We start from the raw sequence: 25832 nt of genomic DNA, 5'->3' as shown, positions 1-25832 counted from the left end.
CAGTACAAGAGCACATTCAATGTTGCATACAGTGTTACAGACATCACACAGTGAACAGGCATGCCTACACAACACCGTCTTTCGGATGAGACGTTAAACCAAGGCCCTCGCCTGCCCTCTCAGGTGGGCGTAAAAGATCCCGCGGCACAATTTTGAAGAAGAGCAGGGGCAGTTCTCCCAGACATCTTATTTATCCCTCAGCCGGCGTCACTGAAGTAGAATATTTGGTCATGATCACGTTGTTGTTTGTGGGATCTTGCTGTGCTCAAACGTGTTTCGTAAGTTACTGCAGTGACCACACTTTAAAAGTACTTCATTGGCTCTAAAGCAATTTGGACACTCTCAGGGCATGAAAGGTGCTGTATAATTGCAGCATCCTTCTTTGTCTGTCAGACAATTGCTATCTCTCTGACACTGACAATTTTAGTCCCAATTGTGCCGAAATCGGCTCAGTTTTATGCAGGGAGCCTGCACTCACCAGAAACTGGGTCAAGGCTGCTCAAACTCATTTTACACGGGACCCCCTATAGAGATTGCTGGCCCACGCAATGGATAGGATTCAAACCAAAGTCGTGAAAAAAGGACCCTGTGCCATATCCACGGGGCCACGCACTCCCCCACCCCCCAGCTAACCAAATCTTTAACCCACACACTTCTAATTCTATTGCAACCGTAACAAGATTCCATGGTTAAGCGCTTAATGTAGCTTTTAAATCCAAAAATGGATTTGAGTGGACTCAGAACGACATCTCCAAATATAATGGTGGGATGGGAGGATAGTCTCCCAGCACCCTGTGAAAAGCAATTGGATTGGCCGGTTGGTCTCTTTTTCTGCTCTCTCAGTATATCCCCCAATGCCTCTGCTGCGTCATCCTGATCCCCATATTTCAATATAGCTACTGCCTCCTCAAATTGAACATCTGGGACTGGAAACTGGTGTTATTTGACAATTATGAGCTGCTTCCTCAGATAGTAACCGTTCCCAACACCCAGAGAATGCCAGCTTCTGCTTGCCGGCAGTATAATTTGCATCTTTCAGTTGAAAACTATAATTACTGCCCACCCTACATGCTATCCGGTTTAACCCTTTGAAGAATCCAAATGCACTTTTGTACCGAAAGGAAAATACCAGGCAAATAAAGATTGCAACTGTTATTTTTCGTGATTCTTCTTTTAATCTCTCTCAGCATTTGAATTCCTCTTCGCAAATTCCCACATCTCCATGGGCAGCAAAGGAATGGATGAGCTATCATCTCCCCTCTACTCTGAGTGTCAGCTGTGGTACAGTGGGTAGCACTCTCATCTTGGAGTCAGTGGGAGTCAAGTCCCACTGCAGGAGCATAAAAAATCTGGGCTGACACTCCTATGCAGTACTGAGGGAACGCTGCATTGTCAGAGGTGCCATCTTTCAGATGAGATGTTAAACCAAGGCCCTGTCTGCTCTCTCAGGTGGAAATAAAAGATCCCGTGGCACTATTTCAAAGAAGAGCAGGGGAGTTATCCCCTGGGCCAATATTTATCCCTCAATCAACATCACAAAAACAGATGATCTGATCACTAACACAGTGCTGTTTGTGGGAGCTTGCTGTGTGCAAATTGGCTGCCGTGTTTCCTACATTACAACAGTGACTACACTCCAAAAGTACTTCATTGGCTGTAAAGCGCTTTGAGACGTCCAGTGGTCGTGAAAGGCGCTACAGAAATGCAAGTCTTTCTTTCTTTTAACACCAACAACATGACCTAGCCCCAGCTTCAGATCGGCACCATCTATTACACCTGCGCATGTCGTGGGGCGAGCTTTGCAAATTATTGCTCCTGCACTGAGCTTCACGCACTGGGACCGCCCATCCAAATACCTGGCACATGCGGCTAGTTCCTCTATCTGCAGCCTGCCTAACATTGTGTGGGTTAAGAAGTAGCCACATCAACCACAGCGCCCCCTATTGCAGCTGGCTATGCCAGAACACGAGCCCCTTCTGCACGACTCTTAATTTATAAAACCATTGGCCATATCTGTGGTCCTTCTAACCTCTCTGAGTCAGTGGAAGGAATGGGTTTGATGGGCCAAATAGCGCAGAGACTTTTGGGATCCTTGGCTTTATTAATAGAGGAATAGAGTATAAAAGCAAGGAGGTTATGCTAAACTGTTATAAAACACAGGCTAGGCCTCAGTTGGATTATTGTGTCCAATTCTGGGCACCGCACTTTAGGAAGGATGTCAAGGCCTTGAAGAAGGTGCAGAAGAAATTTACTAGAATGGTACCAGGGACGAGGGACTTCAGTTATGTGGGGAGACTGGAGAAGCTGGGGTTGTTCTCCTTAGAGTAACAACAGCAACTTGCATTTATATAGCACCTTTAATGTAGTAAAACGTCAGACGGCGATTTACAGGAGAATTATCAAACAAAATGTGACACCGAGCCACATAAGGGCAGATGCCCAAAAACTTGCTCAAAGAGGTAGCATCTTAAAGGAGGAAAGAGAGATGGAGAGGCGGAGAACAAGTTTAGAGCAGAGAAGGTTAAGAGGAGATTTGATGGAGGTGCTCAAAATCTTGAATAGTTTGCATAGAGTAAATAAGGAGAAACTGCTTCCAATGGTAGAAGGGTCAGTAACCAGAGGACACAGATTTCAGGTGATTAGCAAAAGAACCAGAGGTGACATGAGGAAATACTTTTACACAGCAAGTTGTTGTGATCGGGAATGCACTGCCTGAAAGCATGGTGGAAACAGATTCAATAATAACATTCAAAAGAGAATTGGATAATACTTGAAGAGAAAAAGTTTACAGGGCTATGGGGTAGTAGCAGGGGGGAGGAGGGGGGGGGAAATGGGACTAATTGGATAGCTCTACCAAAGAACCGGCAGTCACGATGGACCAAATGGCCTCTTCTGTGCTGTATCATTCTATGACACACATAACTCAAACTCAATGAAAATTCCACGACCACGACACAGCTATCTTATAATATATATTTAAAATCTAATGCCTGCACACATTGGTGTTTATATTGCCATATTCCCAGTTGTTGCGATTTGTCACACTAATGTGCCAACTTTTTCCCATTATAAGTTCCTATTTCGACACTTGTAACAGAAACTGCCTATAACTGCTGTAATTAAACCCTCCCATCATTGGTAATGCAATAGCAGCTTGGTTTTGCATCTCCGAACTTCTGAGTCAGCATCGCACCGAAATAGCTCCCAAAAAAAAAGTACATTTTCGCACCCCGCTTGTTATTTACTGCCCTTCAACCCCACTATGTACCCCGCCCGATGGATGGGTCACATTGTCCGCATGCCCGATACTAGACTCCCGAAACAAGCACTCCGCTCCGAGCTATGTCACGGCAGGCGAGCCCCAGGAGGGCAGACAAAACGCTTCAAGGACATCCTTGAAAAAAATGCAACATCTCCACCGATACCTGGGAATTCCCAGCCCAAGACCGCTCAAAGTGGAGGGGAAGCATCCGGGAAGGCGCCGAACACTTCGAGTCTCTCCGCTGGGAGCACACAGAAGCCAACAGTGGAAGGAGCGCACGACAACCCAAGCACCCCACCCACCCGTCCCTCCAACCACCATCTGCCCCACCTGTAACAGAGACTGTAGGTCCCGCATTGGGCTCATCAGTCACCTGAGAACTCATTTTAGTGCGGAAGCAAGTCATCCTCGACTCCGGGGGTCTGCCTTAGAAGACCCCACTATACCCAAAGACTTCACTTGCTCTTGACTGTGCATGTGCAATGCCATAGGATATGGACTAACAGTATATTAAAAGTCTAGTGTGTAGCATGTGCTTCTGCTAAGCATCACACTTGCTTCCTGTCACGACTTAGCCATCACACTTCAAATGTCACACCCGAGACATCACACCTCAGCGTATCCTCTGGCTCACTGTGACAAATAGCATATGCCACCTGTTGCTACTGGATAAATGGACATCGGTCCCTACTGCTTAATAAACATTCAACGCAGAAAAATCTTACAAGCTGTTTTGGGCTATGGTGCATTTCGGGTTACATAGTACATGATGTAATATAGTTATGTCCATATAGTACAATGAAAGATTGAGTGTTGAGTGGGACACTCAGCACCCAGTGAGTCCCCTGACTTGGAACCCCTCTCCCTGCTTGTCCCTCTCCCTCTCCCTCCCTGAAAGTCTCATCTTAACATTTACTGATATTTCTCCCATTTTCCTTCGATCAGGTGATCCAATTGCTTCTTTGACAAAAATTGAATTCCATCTCTTGCAAAGTTTCTTTACCAACTCCCACAGTGAATCCCACTTCCATTGGAGCTGAACCCTCTCCTCCTTGGTAGCCTTGAAATCATTTGTTTGTATATACATCAGCCGTGGCTCAGTCTGATGGCACTCTTGCCTCTGAGTCAGAAGGTCATGGCTTCAAGTTTAGCGGCTTTAGTGCAGAATCTAGGCCGACACTTCCAGTGCAGTACTGAGGGAGCACTGCACTGTTGGAGGTGCTGTCTTTTGAATGAGACATTAAACCGAGGTCCCGTCTGCTCTTTCAGGTGAACATAAAAGATCCCATGGCACTATTCGAAGAAGAGCAGAGGAGTTATCCCAGGTGTCCTGCGGCCATTATTTATCCCTCAACCAACATCAGTAAAACAGATTATTTGGTCATTATCACACTGCTGTTTGTGGGACCGTGTTGTGTGCAAATTGGCCACTGCATTTCCCTACATTACAACGGTGATTACGCTTCTCTGTAAAGAGCTTGGGGACGTCCCAAAGTCATGAAAGGCGATATATAAATGCAAGTCTTTCTTTTTGTTTCCGGTGAGGGGCGCAGGTCCTCCTGTGATAGCAGAGCCTGAAATAATGGATTAGTGATCGTTGGATGCCAGTGGTGTTCAACAGTGGAAGAAAAATGATTTCACCAAGGAAACATGGCCTCTCATGGTGTAATTAAAAATGGGAAAAATATAAAGGTCAAAAAGTAATTTCATTTAAATAAAATAGAGCGAACCGATTCATTAAAAGTGTTATTGGAATGGAAGCTGACTGTTTAATATTCATGAAATCTAACCTGGTTATGGCCCAGATGTTAAAGTATCAAAGCTTGCAAAGTACTTTATATAAATTGAAATTCTGCAAAATGAAATGAAAAATAGGGGTCAGCCATTAAATTGAAGACAACCAGCTGAAGATACAGTATTTCTGAATCTGTCAGTCTATTATATGTAGTTTCGTTTTATGCCTTAGGCATGATTGGGAAATGATAAGGTAGGGATATATCCGAATTAAACTTAGAGTCACTTCCCACTTTCAGAGCTGAAAACTAAAGTAACACAGACACTTACAAATAGTATAGTCTGATCCCTCACCTTTCTCCTGACCTTCTATTTCTTTGTTCCCTATTTCTCCATCATTAATTCTTCCGTCTGTCTATTAATTGCTCTACAATCCTTCAGTCTCTCTAACTCACCATCTCCAATCACTCAGTCTCTCTCTCCCTCTATCTCCAATCCCTCAGTCTCTCTAACTCACCATCTCCAATCACTCAGTCTCTCTCTCCCTCTATCTCCAATCCCTCAGTCTCTCTATCCCTCTATCTCCAATCCCTCAGTCTCTCTATCCCTCTATCTCGAATCCTTCAGTCTCTCTAACCCTCCATCTCCAATCCCTCAGCGTTTCTGTCCCTCTATCTCCAATCCTTCAGTCTCATTTTCCTTCCATCTCCAATCCCTCAGTCTCTCTGTCTCTCCATTTCCAATCCCTCAGTGTTTCTGTCCCTCCATCTTTGTTCCTTCATTGTGTCTATTACATTACCCGCAGTCTTTCAGTGTATTTTCCCTTCCATCTCCGATCTTTCAGTTTGTATATTCCTACCTTTTCAATTCTTCATGGTCTCTGTCCTTCCATCTCCAGTCCTTCAGTCTGCCAATCGCTTCATCTTCAATTCTTCCATCTGTCTATCCCTCTCTCGTCAATCCCTCAGTCTGTCTACCCCTCTATCTCCAATCCCTCAGTCTGTCTAACCCTCTCTCTCCAATCCCTCAGTATGTCTATCCCTCTCTCTCCAATCCCTCAGTCTCTCTATCCCTCTCTCTCCAATCCCTCAGTCTCTCTATCCTACTCTCTCCAATCCCTCGATGTCTCTATCCCTCTCTGTCCATTTCCTCAGTCTCTCTATCCCTCTCTCTCCAGTCTCTCGATGTCTCTATCCCTCTCTCTCTAATCATTTAGTCTGTCTATCCCTCAATCTTCAATCCCTCAATGTCTCTATCCCTTTCTCTCCAATCTCACAGTCTCTCTATCCCTCTCTCTCCAATCCCTCAGTGTCTCTACCCCTCTCTCTCTCTCTGAACCCTCAGTCTGTCTATACCTCTCTCCAATCCCTCAATGTCTCCAGCCCTCTCTCCCCAATCCCTCAGTTTGTCTATCCCTCTCTCTCCAATTCCTCAGTCTCTCTATCCCTCTCTCTCCAATCCCTCAGTCTCTCTATCCTACTCTCTCCAATCCCTCGATGTCTCTATCCCTCTCTTTCCATTTCCTCAGTCTCTCTATCCCTCTCTCTCCAATCTCTCGATGTCTCTATCCCTCTCTCTCTAATCATTTAGTCTGTCTATCCCTCAATCTTCAATCCCTCAATGTCTCTATCCCTTTCTCTCCAATCTCACAGTCTCTCTATCCCTCTCTCTCCAATCCCTCAGTGTCTCTACCCCTCTCTCTCCAATCCCTCAATGTCTCTATCCCTCTCTCTCCCATCCCTCAGTGTGTCTATCTTTCCTTCTCCAATCCTTCATGGTGTCTATCTCTCCATCAGCCATGACCTTATTGAATGGCAGAGCAGGCTCGAGGGGCAGTATGGACTACTCTGCTCCTACTTTTTATGTTCTTAGGTCCTTATCTCCAACCTTTCATTGCCAACACTTATATGACACCAGTGTCTGATTTTGATGAGATTATTGTAGATACCTTGGTGCAAGTCTAAATACTATAGAATGTTATAAATGCTGAGGCATCATTCATTAATACACTGATTCATTGATGTTTATGTGTAAATACTGTGACAGAAGATCGAGTTTATTTTACACATTCGATCCTATATTCAGTTCAGATACATGATCTGTGAAGACAGAGACGAGGTGAAGTGCACCATGTCTCCGAGCACAGATAAAACTGATCTGTGGCGTTTCATGTTCAGCAAACGGAAGGCACCAATGAAGCACATTTTAGAGCAATGCACATTCCTGGATGGTTTCCTGGAAAAATGGTTTCCCAGATGCCTCAGGTTGTGTGCATCATGCCACTCAAAGTGAGCAATGGTTATCATTTTCAGAGATAAGGTGGTGTGGGTAATATTATGTGTTGTAATAAAACCATGTGTACATTTCCTGTGTATATTAAACAGCACCCTGTATACATTATAAATCATCCATACGTCATACAATGCTTTGCATTTATTTTAAGCATTCCACAGGCAATATACACAATCATATTTTGTTTAAAAGATTTTGACACCCTTATTTTATAGTGCTTTAATATTAGATAAATCTGGAAATTGCTCTAAAATGCATTGAATACATTACAGAAATCTAGGCCTAGGTTTCCCATTTCAGTGCTCCGGAGAGTGCTGGGAGTACTGGGGTAGATTACCCGGCCCCAGAAGGGGAATTGCTGCAGCCATATTCCTCTCCTTCCAGACGGAATGGCCAACAGAAGTAGGAATCACGTCACTGCTGGACAGAATTTATTTAAATTAGCCTAATCCTGGAAATCAGCTGGTGACAGACAGAACTCCAGTCTCACCAATGGACAAATCCTGGCTTCTTTCTATCCACCTGTCTGTCTATCTATCTATCTATCTGTGTATGTATCTCTCTCTATCTTTCTATGTATTTCTCTCTCTCTCTTTATCTATCTATGTATCTCTCTCTCTCTTTATCTATCTATGTATCTCTCTCTCTCTCTCTATCTATCTATCTATGTATCTCTCTCTATCTATCTATGTATCTCTCTCTCTCTCTCTATCTATCTATGTATCTCTTGCTCTTTCTATCTATCTAGGTATCTCTCTCTATCTATCTATCTATGTATCTCTCTCTATCTATCTATCTATGTATCTCTCTCTCTCTATCTATCTATGTATCTCTCTCTCTCTATCTATCTATGTATCTCTCTCTCTATCTATCTATGTATCTCTCTCTATCTATCTATGTATCTCTCTCTCTCACTCTATCTATCTATGTATCTCTTGCTCTTTCTATCTATCTAGGTATCTCTCTCTATCTATCTATCTATCTATGTATCTCTCTCTATCTATCTATCTATGTATCTCTCTCTCTCTATCTATCTATGTATCTCTCTCTCTCTATCTATCTATGTATCTCTCTCTCTCTATCTATCTATGTATCTCTCTCTATCTATCTATGTATCTCTCTCTCTATCTATGTATCTCTCTCTCTATCTATGTATCTCTCTCTCTCTCTCTCTATCTATGTATCTCTTGCTCTCTATCTATCTATGTATCTCTCGCTCTCTCTCTATCTATGTATCTCTTGCTCTCTATCTATCTATGTATCTCTCTCTCTCTATCTATGTATCTCTCTCTCTCTATCTATCTATGTATCTCTCTCTCTATCTATCTATGTATCTCTCTCTCTCTATCTATCTATGTATCTCTCTCTCTCTATCTATCTATGTATCTCTCTCTCTCTTTAACTATCTATCTATGTATCTCTCTCTCTCTCTCTATCTATTGCTTTGTCTGTCTGTCTGTCTGTCTATATATGAAAAGAATAAAAAAGAAAGACTTGCATTTATATAGCACCTTGCACGACCACCGGATGTCCCAAAGTGCTTTACAGCCAATGAAGTACTTTTTGAAGTGTAATCACTGTTGTAATGTTGGATAGATTAATAGTTTTCCGTATCACATGCATTCTTGTAAGTGTAACTCATCCTTTCCTGTCATTATTTCAATCATTCCTGTCGGTCATGCTTAAACTTGCTATTTCTATTCTTAAACATACCTCTGATTGGTTCAGCCTTCCCATGCTCCTCTTCTCACTGAGTCCACTCAGCTACCAATGTGTTCTCTACAATCCCACCCACCTGAGACCTTTGCCGATCAGGTCTCTCGCCCAACCCAAATTCCTGTTGCCTCTTCCCACTCCTTCATCCCATTCGCCGCTCATGAACCATGCCCTAGCCTCGGCACCTTGCCCCCGCCCCCCCCTAATGCCACTAACTGCTCCTTCCTGCTGCCTCTCACCATCCCTGAGTTGCAGTTCGTTCCTCCTCCTGCAGGACTACAATAGCCAGAGTATACAGGAACAACCAGGCAGGAGATTGTTAAGTGACTGTGAGATTCGAATGCCAGGAAGAGGCGTTACAAATTAAAAGAGTGACTGCAATGGAGCTGAATATCAGCCGCTACGTATCACGGGCGGCCGAGCCGATACCATCGTGCTCCGCAGCCCAAGACGAATTTCTAACCTTGCATCTTTTTCAGCATTTGATGCCATTTAAACCATTAAAATTCCAGCTGATGGTTCTGTTTCACTGCGTGGCAATGGGGTGCACTGCTGTTTTCCCCAGAGCTAGAGTAGGATGCGTAAAAGGCACTTTGATGTTAACCACCTTCATTGTGGCCTTATTCTATTAGTCAGTTAGGCAACATCAACAACTGCTTCAAAAACATCTACAAATCAACTTTGGGAAGAAGAAGAAAAGTATATATATATATATATATATATATAAATAATGAGAAAAAAAGATAATTTGCGGAGGGAGGAGGAAAGAATATGTAAAGCAGTTACATCTTAAACAAATGCCACAAATCCATTATGGGAGGTAGGGCTACCAAAAGAGCATTTTATATTATAAATCAGTGTGGTCCAATACGTTGGTCAGTAGCCACATGTGGCTAGTTGGGACTCTAGATGTGGCTAATTGCATTTTTGATCAGCAAATGAAATGTAGGTAATGATTACCGTAACTGGCCATGTGATCTCAATGTAACTGTGAGTGTTTTATCCTTTTAGTCCGTTTGTTGGTACAATAGTAAGATGAAAAGCGGTGTGCGTGATCATTTGCTGTGCTTTACTTCCTTGGTTCCTGATCTTCAGTTATCCACTAAAACGGTGCGGAGCACTCCTGAAAACGCCTGAATTCAGCACCAAGGAAACACCAGCAACATTGTATGTAGACAGCGGGGGCGTCTTATGGTCAGCTCGACCAATCGGAATAACCAATCCTGGCCAGCAGAAGAAAGGAAACCAAACAATAACAAGCAGGGGCGTGTCTTGAGCATCTTGTTGTATGAGTCAACTTTCTCAGCAATCGCTCTGATGAAGCCAAAGCACCGCTCACAACTGCTGAACAAAAACTGAGAAATTGTACTACGATGTGGTGTGCCTGGTAAATTCATGCCAGAATTCCAAATATTGGTGAAAGACTGCAAAGCTTGGCAATGAATGGTGCTAGATGTCTAACTAAGTATACACATGAAATACATAAGAACATAAGAAATAGGAGCAGGAGTAGGCCATACGGCCCCTCGAGTCTGCTCCACCATTCAATACGATCATGGCTGATCTGATCACGGACTCAGCTCCACTTCCCTGCCCGCTCCCCATAACCCCTTATTCCCTTATCGTTTAAGAAACTGTCTATCTCTGTCTTAAATTTATTCAATCACCCAGCTTCCACAGCTCTCTGAGGCAGTGAATTCCTCAGATTTACAACCCTCTGAGAGAAGGAATTCCTCCTCATCTCAGTTTTAAATGGGCGGCCTCTTATTCTAAGATTATGCCCCCTAGTTCTACCATCTAGTACATTGACCTGTATTGTATGTAAGGCTTTTTCTTCCAAAATGAGTGCATGTGGCTAAAATGGTGTCACCATAGCTATGCCTGTAGCCATTTGTATTGGACAGCACTGCTATACATAACTCATAATAAAAGGTTACGTGATGGACCAACAAAGTTTCCTGGACTTTAAGCAAGTTTTGTGAAATAATAGGTAAATAATACAAATTGATAAGACCTGTAACTTCCATTATCAGTAAGGTACCTTGTGTAATATTTTTACTTCATCCTAGTCAAATGGTATATTGCTTCAGTACATTTGCAGTGTTGCACTGATGGGTGAACCATTGCCACAACTGAGAGCAGGGAGGTTATGCTTGAACTGTATAAAACACTAGTTAGGCCACAGCTAGAGTACTGCATACAGTTCTGGTCACCACATTACAGGAAAGATGTGATTGCAGTAGAGAGGGCACAGAGGAGATTTACAAGGATATTGCTACGAAGAAAGATTGGATAGGCTAGTTTTGTTTTCTTTGGAACAGAGGAAGCTGAGGGGAGACTTAATTGAAGTGTATAAAATTATGAGGGGCCTAGATAGAGTAGATAGGAAGGACTGATTTCCCTCAGCTGAGAGATTAATAACCAGGGAGCATAGATTTAACTTGATTGGTAGAAGAATTAGAGGGGAGTTGAGGGAAACCTTTTTTCACCCAGAGGGTGTCTGGAATTCACTGCCTGAAAGGGTGGCAAAGGCACAAACCCTCATTGCATTTAAAATGTACTTGGCTATGCACCTGAAGTGCCGTAACTGATAAGGCTACGGACCAAGAGCTGGAAAGTGGGATTCAACTGGATAGCTCTTTGTCAGCCGGCCTCCTTCAATGCTGTAAATTTCTATGATTCTATGAGAACTGGGTTACGCATCAAAACCTAAGCTCCAGGTCCCAGACTGGAGCAATACCACGGGTGATCAACTCATAGGTTAAAATCGGGCTGGCCTTTCTCCAGACTTTAGCTGATTTTAATACCCGTGCAATGTCCCGTGAACATGAGAACAGGAGGAGGCCAAAAAGCCTCTCGAGCCTGTTCCACCATTCAATCAGGTCATGTTTGGTTGTAATATATTTCAACAATTTGAAGAAACAGAAAATGCCTGCTCCCGTCTCAAATAAAATCTATCTCATCCGCAGGCATGCCATTTGTGCCAGTGTTTGCAGTCAGCAGAAATTCATGTTATTCCTCGGAATATTTCCAAATGGGAACAGTAGACCATCTGGTGTCAGTCTTCCACGCGTTGCATTTTATTTTGCGGCACAAAGCCCAGATCAGCAACTCAAAGGCTCAGGTTTCTTTTAAATACAGAGCTGAATTTAAATCTCAAAGCTGTCTTCCGAAACTTAAAGCTGCTTCAGAACTGCGGTGACATTATTTTAATTGTCTTCCAAAGAAGGTAACCTCAAATTCGCAGAAGAACTGATCCTGATGTTCATCGCTACCACGATACTCAAGCGTCACAGCAGTGGTCATGTTTTGGTTCATGTCCTCTTTCACCGGCATTGCTGACCTTTGCTCTCCACCCATCTATGTTCCTGCCAATCACAGAGCCTAAGGGCAAAGGGCAGAGGTCGGCAGAGTGAGCGCATGACCCACGCATTCCTCAAACCGACCTTCAGAAACGTGACGACGCTCATAGCAATAGGCGTAAGGAAGAAATTCTTTAACTGAATGAACCACCATCCACACTTTAGTTAAAGCAGCCTCTGGTGCAGCTGTAATAGAAAGTTCAGCACGTGCCAATTCCACCCAGTGTCCTGCAGCCCTGTGCCATGGTGCATCAGAGGAAAAAGAAAGACACGCATTTAGACAGTGCCTTTTGTGACCTCGGGACCTCCCAAATACAATTTGGGATGGTAATCGCTGTTGCAATGTAGGTAATGCGGCAGCCTTGGATGGGGAGAGTACAACAAGGTCCCACAGACAGCAATGTGATAATGACCCTATAATCTGTTTTTAGTGATGTTGGCTGAGGGATAAATATTAGTTAGGATAACAGGTAGAACTTCCCTGCTCCTCTTCAAAATGCTGCCACAAGGATCTTTACTCACTATAGTTTAGTCCTCCACCTGACAGGGCAAATGGGGCCTTGACTTCGTGTCAAAATGTGGAATCACTGACAGTGCAGCACTCACTCAGTACTGCCCTGGGAGTATCAGCCTGGATTTCATGCTCAAGTACCATGGCTTGGGTCGTGAACCCATAACCTTGTGGCTCAGAGGCGAGAGTGCTACCAACTGAGCCATGGCTGGCACCTGCACTGTGAGGACTAAACTATATAGTGAGTAAATGAAAGGAGAAAATGCAATTGTGCATTATTTCTCATTTGAGAGCAGGAATTATAATGCTGTCTGTATCTTCCCTCGCATTTACCTGCTCTCGTCCTTGCATTAAGTATAAGCTTCACCAAGCTTTTGAAATGTAAATCAATCTTACATCCCATGCCCGCCATCAATCTCCTGCCCTAAACTGGACCAGCTGCATTCAAACTAATTAATTTGTGGTTTCCTTAATGAGGATATTGCTGAGCGAGGCGAGACTGGAATCGCTTTCTCTCTCCTCCTCCACCATACAATGCTGCTTCAGCAAAACAAGATCATTGCTTTGCTCTCGACCCCAATCCCACATGCCCAACACACCAACTAACAATAAAAGACCAGTTTATCAATCAGCACACCGTGATGGCAGCCATTAAACTATGTATGTGAACATACCCCCTCCCTCCCCGTGATTCAACCCATGGTTACTGCAATGGGAGCTGTGATGGCAGTTAGCAATCAATGAGAAATATGAAATGCTGGAAATCTCAGCGGGCCAGGAGAGAAAAACAGAGTTAACGTTTCAGCTCGACGACCCTTCGTCAGAACTGGCTTTTCTCTCTCCACAGATGCTGCCTGACCCGCAAAGTGTTTCCAGCATGTTCTGCTTTTATTTCAGATTACGGCATGGGCAGTATTTTACTTTTGTGTTTGAATGAGAAATATGATGTTGATGAAGTTGAGTCCCACTCCAGGTATGTGTGTGTGCGTAATGCCATGTAGCACAAAATACTGAATTATAGTGATAAATAATTTAACAAAGGGAATGCTATTGAAAAAGGAATATTTACTGAAATCAAGGGAAATAGGGAAAGCTGATCATGTGTAGGATGAGGGGGGGGAAAGACGGACAGACACTCAGATTAATATAATAAAACGAGAGAGTGAGAGTGAGGAACATGAAAGAGCGGAGAAAAAGTGAAGACATGGAGAGCAGAAGTAAGCTGTTTAGAGTTTGTATGTTGAGGCCCTGAGCTTCTATGGGGTTTGTCCTCATTTCCTGCACTTCTTCACACAAAGGGTAGTGGAAATCTGGAACTCTGGCCCCCAAAAGGCTGTGTGTGCTGGTAAATTGTGATAATTGAAAATTTCAAGACTGAGAGCGACAGATTTTTATTGAGTAAGAATATTTGGAGCAATGGCGGGTAAATAGAGTTGAGATAGAGATCAGCCACAATCTGATTGAATGGCAGAACAGGGAGCTGAATGGCCTCCTCCTGTTCCTCTGCTGTAACTTTTCCAGGAGGTCGGCAGAATCCCAGAGAAACCTGAAGTTATTTTAGATATGTTGGATTGATATTACAGCAATAAAGGTACTCCAGATATTGAATAACTTTATTACAGCAACAACTACTATTTATATAGCACCTTTAATGTAGTAAAACATCCCAAGGCCCGTCACAGGAGTGTTTCAAGACAAAATAAATAGATTTGACACCGGACCACATAAGAAGAAATTATGGCAAACTTGGTCAAAGTGGTAGGCTTTAAGGTGTGTCTTAAAGGAGGAAAGAGGGATAGAGAGGCGGAGAGGTTTAGGAAGGGAGTTCCAGAGCTTGGGGCCCAGGCAACAGAAAGCACGGCCACCGATGGTTGAGCGATTATAATCAGGGATGCTCAAGAGACAGAATTTGAGGAGCGCAGACATCTCGGGGGGTTGTGAGGCTGAAGGAGATTACAGAGATAGGGAGGGGCGAGGGCCATGGAGGGATTTGTAAACAAGGATGAGAATTTTGGAATCGAGGCATTGCTTAACCGGGAGCCAATGTAGGTCGGCGAGCACAGGGGTGATGGGTGAGCAGGACATGGTGCGAGTTAAGACACGGGCTGCCGAGTTTTGGATGACCTCAAGTTACTGTAATATTAGTGTTTGTTTCAGCTTCACAGTATCAACTGTACATTTTAAAAAATAATAGCCCAACTCAGGGCAACTGGATATTTCTCTAGACTTCTCAGCTGTTTAACGGCACATAGAAGGGCTGCATGACTTTAAAACTGGGACGTTGCAAGATGAGTGAAACGGAGCTGTCAGGATCTGTGCAATCTCCATGGGATGCATCCAGGAATCGCTAAATAAGAGAATTTCACTGGCTAAGGACCATTATGAAAGTGGCCCATATTGGAGGTTACAGAGAGTGGAGATGACCATCTAAACAGGTAGGAGAGTTCGTTTTAATTACTAATTATCATAATATTAGCACAATTTCATCGTTTCTCGAACTGGTGCCTATTTACTTTCAGGACCTTCAAGAAAAATACAGGAAGAGACAGAGAAACACAGGGGAAATACGAGGAAAATGCTAGGGCAATTTAACCTAACCACCCATCGGAAAGCTGACAAGATCAGGTGTAACACCGATTTTACACAACGCAAGAAATTACTCCCCATTGAAGTCAATGGATAGTGATATTGGGCAGGGTGTCAAATTGCCTTTCCACTGGGCGGGTAGATTAAAATTGCTCCCATTCTCTCAGATCCAATTGTGTACATAATCCGCTGCTCTCCTCCATGGCTCCTTCCTTCATTCCCCAAACCACTACAGTTTCCGGCCGTGGGGATCATTATGACAGTGCTGGTAACATAGGAATACAAGAACAGGAGGAAGCCATTTAGCCCCTTGAGCCTGTTCTGCCATTCAATGAGATCACGGCTGATCTGCGACCTAACTCCATATACCTTTCCCCATATCCCTTAATAACTTTGGTTAACTGAAAACTATCAATCTCTAATTAAAAATGAACAATTGACCCAGCATCAATTGCTGTTTGTCAAAGAGAGTTCCAAACTTCTACCACCGTTTGTGTGTAGGAGTGTTTCCTAATTTCACTCCTAAAATACCTGGCTTTAATTTCTAGACTATGGCCCCTAGTTCTAGAATCCCCAACCAGTGGAACTAGTTTCTCTCTATCTGTTCCCCTTAATATCTTGAAAACTTCGATCAGATCACCTTCAAAGTTCTAGGGAATAGAATCCTAATATGTGTAATCTCTCCATGTAATTTAACCCTTGGAATCTGTGTATCATTCTGGTAAACCTACGCTGCACTCCCTCCAAGGCTAATGTATCCTTCCTAAGCTGTGCTCTCAGTACTCCAGGTGTGGGCTAACCAGGGCTTTGTATAGCTGCAGCATAATTTCTACCCCGTTGTATTCTAGTCCACTAGATATAACGGCCAACATCCCATTGGCCTTTTTAATACTTTTCCGTACCGGTTAATGTCATTTTAATAATCTATGTACCTGGACCCCCCACAAGTCTCTTTGTGCCGCCACTGATTCTAGTTTTTCACCATTTAGAAAGTATCCTGTTCTATCCTTTTAACGGATGACCTCACATTTTCCGACATTGAAATCCATTTGCCACAGTTTTGCTCATTCACTTAATCTATCAATATCCCTTTGTAATTTTATGCTTCCAACTACACTGCCTACAATTCCACTTACCTTTGTGTCATCGGCAAATTTGGATATATGACTTTCTATGCCATCTTCTAAGTAACAACATCAACTTGTATTTATATAGCACTTTTAAATTAGAAAAACATCCCAAAGCCCTTCACAGGAGCATTATCAGTCAAAATTTGATGCCGAGCCATATAAGGAGATATTAGGGCAGGTGACCAAAAGAGTGGTCAAAGAGGTAGGTTTTAAGGACCATTTTAAAGGAGGAGAGAGTTATAGAGAGTTGGAGAGGGTTAGGGAACAAATTCTGGAGCTTAGGGCCCAGGCAGCTTAAAGGCACGGCCGCCGATGGTGGAGTGATTAAAATCGGGAATGTGCAAGAGGCCAGACTTGGAGGAACGCTGTGATTCGGCAGGGTTGTTTCAGGTGTACGGGCCCTTTAACTGGCTACACGGCCCATTCACATTTTCAGGCATGCAGAGTTTTTCTCATATCAAAGCCGATGAGCAGCCTATATGGGACCTCCAGACAGCTGCATGGCCGCAACTTAATGGAAATGTTGTTTGTTGGGCTGGAGGAGGTAACAGGGGTAGGATGGGACGAGGCCATGATGTTGCAGTCTTCTATCTCCTCCGATAAGGACCACAATTGTTAACTTCATTCTGTCCAGCTGAGATTGTTACAAACAGTCTCGTAAATGAACTTGAAGACAGACTGATTAACAACACTCAATGTAATGTCAATAACGCTGTAAAATCCCAGCTCTTACATGTGACTGGGCAGCCTGCTGGTCCAACCTACTATCCAGTCCCTTTCCAATAGTATTTGGGAAAAACATTGTAAATTCACAAATTGTGAGTTTGCCACACAAAACAGAATGATAGTTCAGGGAGCCTTCCACAAAGAACAGGTTGGTTGCTACATTTAAAGGTAATGTTTCTTGTTCCAAGTTATTTTTTAAAACAATCTGATTTGTAACTGAACGAGATTTCAGTATTTCACAACATGTTCCCACAGATCCAATCTTGTCTGTATGCTGCTGCTCCCCTCCTTGCAGTCCGGGCTACATTATCCAGAAGACTAATGTTTTGCAACAGTGTTGGGCTAACCAAACTGGTAGCAATACGGTAGCAATACGGTAGAGGAGGATTTCCTGGAGTGTATTAGGGATGGTTTTCTGGACCAATATGTCGAGGAACCAACTAGAGGGCTGGCCATCCTAGACTGGGTGATGTGTAATGAGAGAGGACTAATTAGCAATCTTGTTGTGCGAGGCCCCTTTGTAAAGAGTGACCATAATATGGTAGAATTCTTTATTAAGATGGAGAGTGACACAGTTAATTCAGAGACTAGGGTCCTGAACTTAAGGAAAGATAACTTTGATGGTATGAGACGTGAATTGGCTAGAATAAACTGGTGAGTGATACTTAAAGGGTTGACAGTGGATAGGCAATGGCAAACATTTTAAGATCACATGGATGAACTTCAAGAATTGTACATCCCTGTCTGGAGTAAAAATAAAATGGGATAGGTGGCTCAACCGTGGCTAGCAAGGGAAATTAAGAATAGTGTTAAATCCAAGAAAGAAGCATATAAATTGGCCAGAAAAAACAGCAAACCTGAGGACAGGGAGAAATTTAGAATTCAGCAGAGGAGGACAAAGAGTTTAATTAGGAGGGGGGAAATAGAGTATGAGAGGAAGCTTGCAGGGAACATAAAAACTGACTGCAAAAGCTTCTATAGATATGTGAAGAGAAAAAGATTAGTGAAAACATATGTAGGTCCCTTGCAGTCAGATTCAGGTGAATTTATTCTGGGGAACAAAGAAATGGCAGACCAGTTGAAAAATTACTTTGGTTCTGTCTTCACGAAGGAAGACACAAATAACCTTCCGGAAGTACTAGGGGACCGAGGGTCTAGTGAGAAGGAGGAACTGAAGGATATCCTTATTAGGCGGGAAATTGATGGGATTTAAGGCAGATAAATCCCCGGGGCCTGATAGTCTGCATCCCAGAATACTTAGGAAAGTGGCCCTAGAAATAGTAGATGCATTGGTGATCATTTTCTAACAGTCTATCGATTCTGGATCAGTTCCTACGAACTGGAGGGTAGCTAATGTAACACCACTTTTTAAAAAAGGAGGGAGAGAGAAAACAGGTAATTATAGACCGGTTAGCCTGACATCAGTAGTGGGGAAAATGTCAGAATCAATTATTAAAGATGAAATAACAGCACATTTGGAAAGCAGTGATGGGATCGGTCCAAGTCAGCATGGATTTATGAGAGGGAAATCATGCTTGACAAATCTTCTGGAATTTTTTGAGGATGTAACTCGCAGAATGGACAAGGGAGAACCAGTGGATGTGGTGTATTTGGACTTTCAAAAGGCTTTTGATAAGGTTCCACACAAGAGATTGGTGTGCAAAATCAAAGCACATGGTATTGGGGGTAATGTACTGACGTGGATAGAGAACTGGTTGGCAGACAGGAAGCAGAGAGTCGGGATAAACGGGTCCTTTTCAGAATGGCAGGCAGTGACTAGTGGGGTGCCGCAGGGCTCAGTGCTGGGACCCCAGCTATTTACAATATACATCAATGGTTTGGATAAGGGAATTGAGTGTAATATCTCCAAGTTTGCAGATGACACTAAACTGGGTGTTGTGTGAGCTGTGAGGAGGACGCTAAGACGCTGCAGAGTGACTTGGACAGGTTAGGTGAATGGGCAAATGCATGGCAGGTGCAGTATAATGTGGATAAATGTGAGGTTATCCATTTTGGGGGCAAAAACACAAAGGCAGAATATTACCTGAATGGCGGCAGATTCGGAAAAGGGGAGGTGCAATGAGACCTGAGTGTCAAGGTTCATCAGTCATTGAAAATTGGCATACAGGTACAGCAGGCAGTGAAGAAGGCAAATGGTATGTTGGCTTTCATAGCTAGGGGATTTGAGTAAAGCAGCAGGGAGGTCTTACTTCAGTTGTACAGGGCTTGGTGAGGCTTCATCTGGAATATTGTGTTCAGTTTTGGTCTCCTAATCTGAGGAAGGACATTCTTGCTATTGAGGAAGTGCAGCAAAGGTTCACCAGACTGATTCCTGGGATGGCTGGACTGACATATGAGGAGAGACTGGATCAACTGGGCCTTTATTCACTGGAGTTTAGAAGGATGAGAGAGGATCTCATAGAAACATATAGAATTCTGATGGGACTGGACAGGTTAGATGCAGGAAGAATGTTCCCGATGTTGGAGAAGTCCCCAGACCAGGGGACACAGTCTAAGGATAAGGGGTAGGTCATTTAGGACTGAAATGAGGAAAAACGTCTTCACTCAGAGAGTTGGTAACTTGTGGAATTCTCTACCGCAGAGAGTTGTTGATGCCAATTCATTGGATATATTCAAGAGGGAGTTAGATGTGGCCCTTATGGCTATGGAGAGAAAGCAGGAAAGGGGTACTGAGGGAATGATCAGCCATGATCTTATTGAATGGTGGTGCAGGCTCGAAGGGCCGAATGGTCTACTCCTGCACCTATTTTCTATGTTTCTATGTTTCTATGTTAATAGATACCACTTTTCTGACCAACTTTTCCAGTCTCCTTCCCAAGTGCACAATTGCCCAGTGCTGCCCTCCAATACGAATTCAAGTTACATTAAGAAACAATCTACACGGTGACAGAAGATCCAGGGAGAAATTAAGAAAAAAGTGACATTTTGATCACATTTAGTTTACCTCTAGTTATCAGCCATATATGCCACTTGTGAGATTTGTGTCAAAACAATATACGCGGGATTGAAAAAATTTAATTAAATTGCCAGGGTTCTAGAATCTAGTGTATGTTATTCACCATGTTCTAGAATCTGGAACAACCTGCTTCTAGAATCAGACACACTCCAGTCTGAGTTCAAGAATCCAGAACACTCCAATAATTGGTCTAGAATCTGACACACTCCAGTCTCAGTTCTGTAAACTGGCACACTTTAATCTGCGTTCTAGAATCTGGCATGCTTCAATCACGGTTCTATAATCTGGTACACTTTAATCTAGGTTCACGAATCTGACACACTCCAATTGTAGTTCTAGAATCTAGCACAGTCCAATCACAAGTCCAGAATCTAACACACTCCAATCTGCATTCTAGAATCAGGCACATTCCAGTCTGGGTTCAAGAATCTGGCACACTCCAATCATGGTGCTAGAACCTGGCACTCTCCAATCTGGGTTCTAGAATCTGACAAGTTCAAATCTGCATTCTAGAATATGGCACACTCTGAGCTCGGGTCTAGAATCTGACACATTCCAATCACGGTTATAGAATCTGGCGCACTCCAATCACAATTCTAGAATCCGGCATACTCCAATCACAATTCTAGAATCTGGCATACTCCAATATGGGTTCCAGTATTTGGCACAATCGAAACACGATTCAAAAACCTGACTCACTCCAATCTGGGTTCTAGAATCTGGCACACTCCAATCACATTTCTAGAATCTGGCACACTCCAATGTGAGTTCTAAAATCTGACACCCTGCTATTGGTGTTCTAGAAGATAGCATGCAGAAATTGTGGCATGCTAAAGTCTGATGTGGTTCTAGAATTCATCATGCGTAATCATGAGGTTATATAATCCAGCACAAAGTAGTCACAGGCTTCCACAATACATAATGAGGTAGATTTTCAAATTAATGCCAGGCTGTAAAATTTGTGCTGTGGATCGACTGCCTGCTATAGAAACTGCCCATTCTCATTTTCATTGATTTGAATAGAAATTAAAGTCTCTAACGAATGGCCAATCTAGAATATCAGTTTCACACCCCTAGCGACAAGTTGAAAATCCATCCCATCATAATCACAGGTTGCTATAAATTACCACACCATAATAACAGGACTCTACAACCCAGCACACACAGTAATCCTGGTTTTCTATAATATAGCACATTCCGTAATCACGATTCACAAATTCTCCATGGAACTATCGAGGTTTAAAGGGTGGACGGAGACCATTCAGCCCATCGTGTCTGTGCCAGCTCTTTGCATGAGCAGTACAAAACTAATCCGGCTACTCTCCTGTCTCCCCATAGCTCTGTATCTAGAACATGGTTCATCATCATCATCTCAGGGTTCGAGAACTCATGCAATAATCGCAGCAGCGGTTACCTATTGCTTAGTTCAGCATTCTTCCATTTAAAAAAAAAACTCTCAACACTTCTCAAAAACATCGGGTAAAGTGTAATAATCGACACAAAGCTCTCAGGATGAGCTGAACATAGAACAGCTCCTGTAAACTAATAACTAGTCGGGCTCCCAAGGTCTCTTAAGCTTTTGAATATGGATGATGGGTCTATTCTCGGTGTACTTTGGGATTCATACATTTACCACTTAATAAATCCCGGCTGCCACAAGTGACCCATGATGGTGTCATACTGAACACTATTGATTTCACCAGACTGTTGCACATTCCTTAGATTAATAGAGGCTCCATGGCTGCTTCCTAATGACAAAGGCCCTCAAGATCTATAAATATCACCTTCAAATATATGCATGTGAACCCACAATTCGAATGCCTTAAAAAGACATGGTTGATGAAACTGTATAAGAAAGTAATGCACGCAGCAGGGTCAGTACAAATATATTGGGGTCAAAGATTGTAACATAAAACAAGCAGTATTGCAGCAACAACTTGCATTTACATACCGCCTTTAATGTAGTAAAATGTCCCAAGGTGCTTCACTGGAGCGATTAGCAAACAAAATCTGACACCGAGCCACAGAAGTAGCTATTAGGACAGGTGACCAAAAGCTTGGTCAAAGAGATAGTCAAGGTGATATAGAGTGGGCAAGAACATGGCAAATGGAATATAATGTGGAGAAATGTGAAGTTATCCACTTTGGTAGGAAAAATAGAAAAGCAGAGTATTTTTGAAATGGTGAGAGATTGGGAAATGTTGGTGTTCAGAGGGACCTGGGTGTCTTTGTACACATATCACTGAAAGTTAACATGCAGGTACAGCAAGCAATTAAAAAAGTAAATGGTATGTTGGCCTTTATTACAAACCCACCTTGTAATTATATAGGGCCCTGGTGAGACCGCACCTGGAGTATTGTGTGCAGTTTTGGTCTCCTTACCTAAGGAAGAATATACTTGCCATAGAGAGAGTGCAGCGAAGGTTCACCAGACTGATTCCTGGGATGGGGGGATTGTCCTATGAGGAAAGATTGAGGAGACTTGGCCTATATTCCCTGGAGTTTAGAAGAATGAGAGGTGATCTCTTTGAAACATACAAACTTCTTACAGGGCTTGACAGGGTGAATGCAGGGAGGATGTTTCCTCTGGCTGGGGAGTCTAGAACCAGGGGTCACAGTCTCAGAGTAAGGGGTCGGCCATTTAGGACTGAGATGAGGAGAAACTTCTTCACTCAGAGGGTGGTGACTCTTTGGAATTCTCGACCCCAGAGGGTTGTGGAGGCTCAGTCTTTGAGTATATTCAAGGCTAAGATATTAAGAGAATCAAGGAATATGGGGATAGTGCAGTTGAGGTAGAAAATCAGCCATGATCTCATTCAATGGCAGAGCAGGCTCGAGGGGTGGAATGGTCTACTCCTGCTCCTAATTATTATGTTCTTATAGGTTTTAAGGTGTGTTAAAGGTGTAGAGGTGGAAAGATGGAGAGGTTTAGGGAAGAATTTCAGAGTGTAGGACCTAGGCAGCTGAAGACACAGGCACTAATGGTGGGGAAAGAATTGAAGAAGCCCAGAGATCACAGAGGGTTGTAGGGCTGGAGCAGGCTACAGAGTTAGGGAGGGGTGAGGCCACCGAGCGACTTGAAACACATTTAGATGCACAGCAAAGCTTCTTCTCTTGTGCCTCAACAATGTGGCCCAATGTAATAAAGGACGCCGTCCTGCATCAATATGGACTTTTCCCACTTCCTACACTGCTCATCCTATTGCCTCTGTGGCTGAGATTGGCAGTTTTGTACAAAGAAATGACTATTTTGTGGAATGTTGTGCCATGGGCCCTGACCACTCGCAACCTGAGTAAGACTGCCCAAATTCATTTCACTCCGCAGACCAAGGAGGCATTCATATTGTATCGGCCCGGCTGGAATTGAACCCAGCTCCCAGAGGGAGTGGGTGGGGGACAGCTTTGGGCAATTTTAACCTAACTCACCCGTCGGGAAACTGACGGGAGCGGGTGCAACGCTGGTTTTACACCCCGCGTACGATTTTACTCTCTTTTGAAGTAAATGGAGAGTAACACTGGGCAGGGTGTAAAGCCCGTGGGATTCCCGCCCGCCGGGTTCGGTTCAAATTACCCCCACTTGTTTCACCCCCGACACTATCCAGGTCCCCTCAAGCAGCACCTCGCCACTGACATCCATTCAATGAATGCCTCTTTCCTGTGGTGCTCACAAGAAGTGTATCTATTCCTGCCTTGTTGTCTGTCCCTTTTCAAAAGGGGGTAAAATGCACAGTGAATGGAGGAGGACACGTCCATTTGAAGAATGAAGAAAAATCCTACCCCATGGCTGTCACGCACTGGCTCCAGACACCAGACCCTGAATATAATATTTCGATGGAAACAAAAATGCAGTTGCATTCATCTGTGCAAACCCGCCTTGCAAACTCTTAACCGTCCCAGTGACACTGTGAAAATAGGGCAGGTGGTCCAGATGCCGACTGTTTTGCCTCGTTCATATTCTGTTAACACTCAGCACAGGAAAATCAAGGCAGGAAGCAGGCACAAGCTGCTCAGCACACCAGCGGGTTAAGGAAGTACTGTGCCAAATTTGAAGACGCTCCCTGAGCATCAACAAACTATTCAGATCGTTACTGGATCCAACCTGCAATGGTTTATTTTTTTAAATAAATTGTCATTGTTATTGTCTACGCGAGCAGCTTTCTGATTAAATGAGTTTTCCAGCACTCGCTCAGCTCCACTCTCCAGCAAATGACAATGAGGGAGGGGTGCTGGAGCAGTTTTGGCGATCAGTTGTGTTAATTACAGTATTCAAACAAGCAAACTATAGACTGGGGGAGATACATGACAAGCGCGATGTCACATTGCAAAACATCAAGAACCCACTCTGATGCACGGCAATAAATAACAAATTTTTGTTTTAAAAAGAGTGGTCTAAAAATGCTTTTTTTTTCAAAAGCAAAAGGGACAAAGGCGAATCGTATTCGAAACCATCAAAGATAAATACGATTATCAATGTGGAACTGAGATAATAAGAAAATGTGCTTTTTTTTGCTAACCATGGTATTTCCTTAACTTGTATTATTAAATGATATACATTACACATCCACAGTTAGTCCCATTGATGTGAGAAAAGATATGAAAGTAATATTCCGACGAGTGACACCTTACAATTATGTAGCATTTGTTTGTTTTTTCCCCCTCTCCTGTCAGAGTCTTGTTTTCACCCCGCCCCCTAACAGTCAATAAACTGTAAATAGTCCTCGCAATAAAATAATAGAGTTCCATATACTGTCACATCATTATTTCATTCCATTGCGCCACGGGCTTATTCCAATTACAGAGATTAAAAGCCATCATAAAAAAAACAGGATTTGGTCAGAATGCATCTCGGTTTGGTTGCAAATATTCCATAAGCGCGCTGTGGAAATGCTTACCCTGGGGGGGGGGGGGGGAATGTTACAGTCTGCAATGTCTCGATCTTTTGAACAATTGTGTTAACAATAACCCAATGCAACTGGCCAGCAAATGGTCCGTTTAAAAATAATACAACAGGGAAATGTTGCTGCAGTTAAATAAATATTGGGTGAGATTTTTTTCTATCCATTCCCCCCTCCTCCCCCAAGCCAAAAGCAATATGAGAAATAAATGGACCTCAAACGTCTCTCTAAATTAGGACAGAATCTGCAATTGACACAGAGGGAGGAGGAAACACACATGCATGCAATTTACCTTGTTTATCTGTCGACATCTTGCGGGAGACTAGAGAGCGATACAGCAAGAGGTGATCCAGATGTTGTCTTTAGGAGAATACACTGCCAGTTTCTAAATATCAGCTGTTCCACCGCGAGAACAGAATAAAATAATTAATTAAAAAAAAGGGGGCGGGAGGAACAGCTCTTAAAGCGAGACTGAGCTGGGAGAAAGAAAATATCGCCTGTCTCTTCATAGACCTCAGTCAGCACTGAAATCGTCTGTTCTGTTGCGGAATGGAATAACTAAAGGGGGAACACTGCGAGGTGTAGCTGACTTATGGAGAGTTATATAAATTTGCGTCGATGGATAATAATTAAAGAGACAG

At 43.2% G+C, this 25832-nt stretch overlaps 1 protein-coding gene across 1 annotated transcript in view; it reads right to left on the bottom strand.

Moving 5' to 3' along the window:
* The window catches only part of prrt1 (proline-rich transmembrane protein 1), a 240311-nt gene extending 214765 nt beyond the window's left edge, over positions 1–25546 (bottom strand). Inside the window, exon 1 of the mRNA XM_070862168.1 lies at positions 25484–25546. Within this exon, the coding sequence (XP_070718269.1) occupies positions 25484–25502 (19 nt within the window). The 5' untranslated portion in view covers positions 25503–25546. The remainder of the gene's footprint in view (positions 1–25483) is intronic.
* Positions 25547–25832: the final 286 nt, after the last annotated feature.

This window comes from Pristiophorus japonicus, chromosome 19 (assembly GCF_044704955.1).
Source record: "Pristiophorus japonicus isolate sPriJap1 chromosome 19, sPriJap1.hap1, whole genome shotgun sequence".
NCBI classification, from domain to species: Eukaryota; Metazoa; Chordata; class Chondrichthyes; family Pristiophoridae; genus Pristiophorus; species Pristiophorus japonicus.
This window is presented reverse-complemented; position numbering and strand designations above follow the sequence as displayed.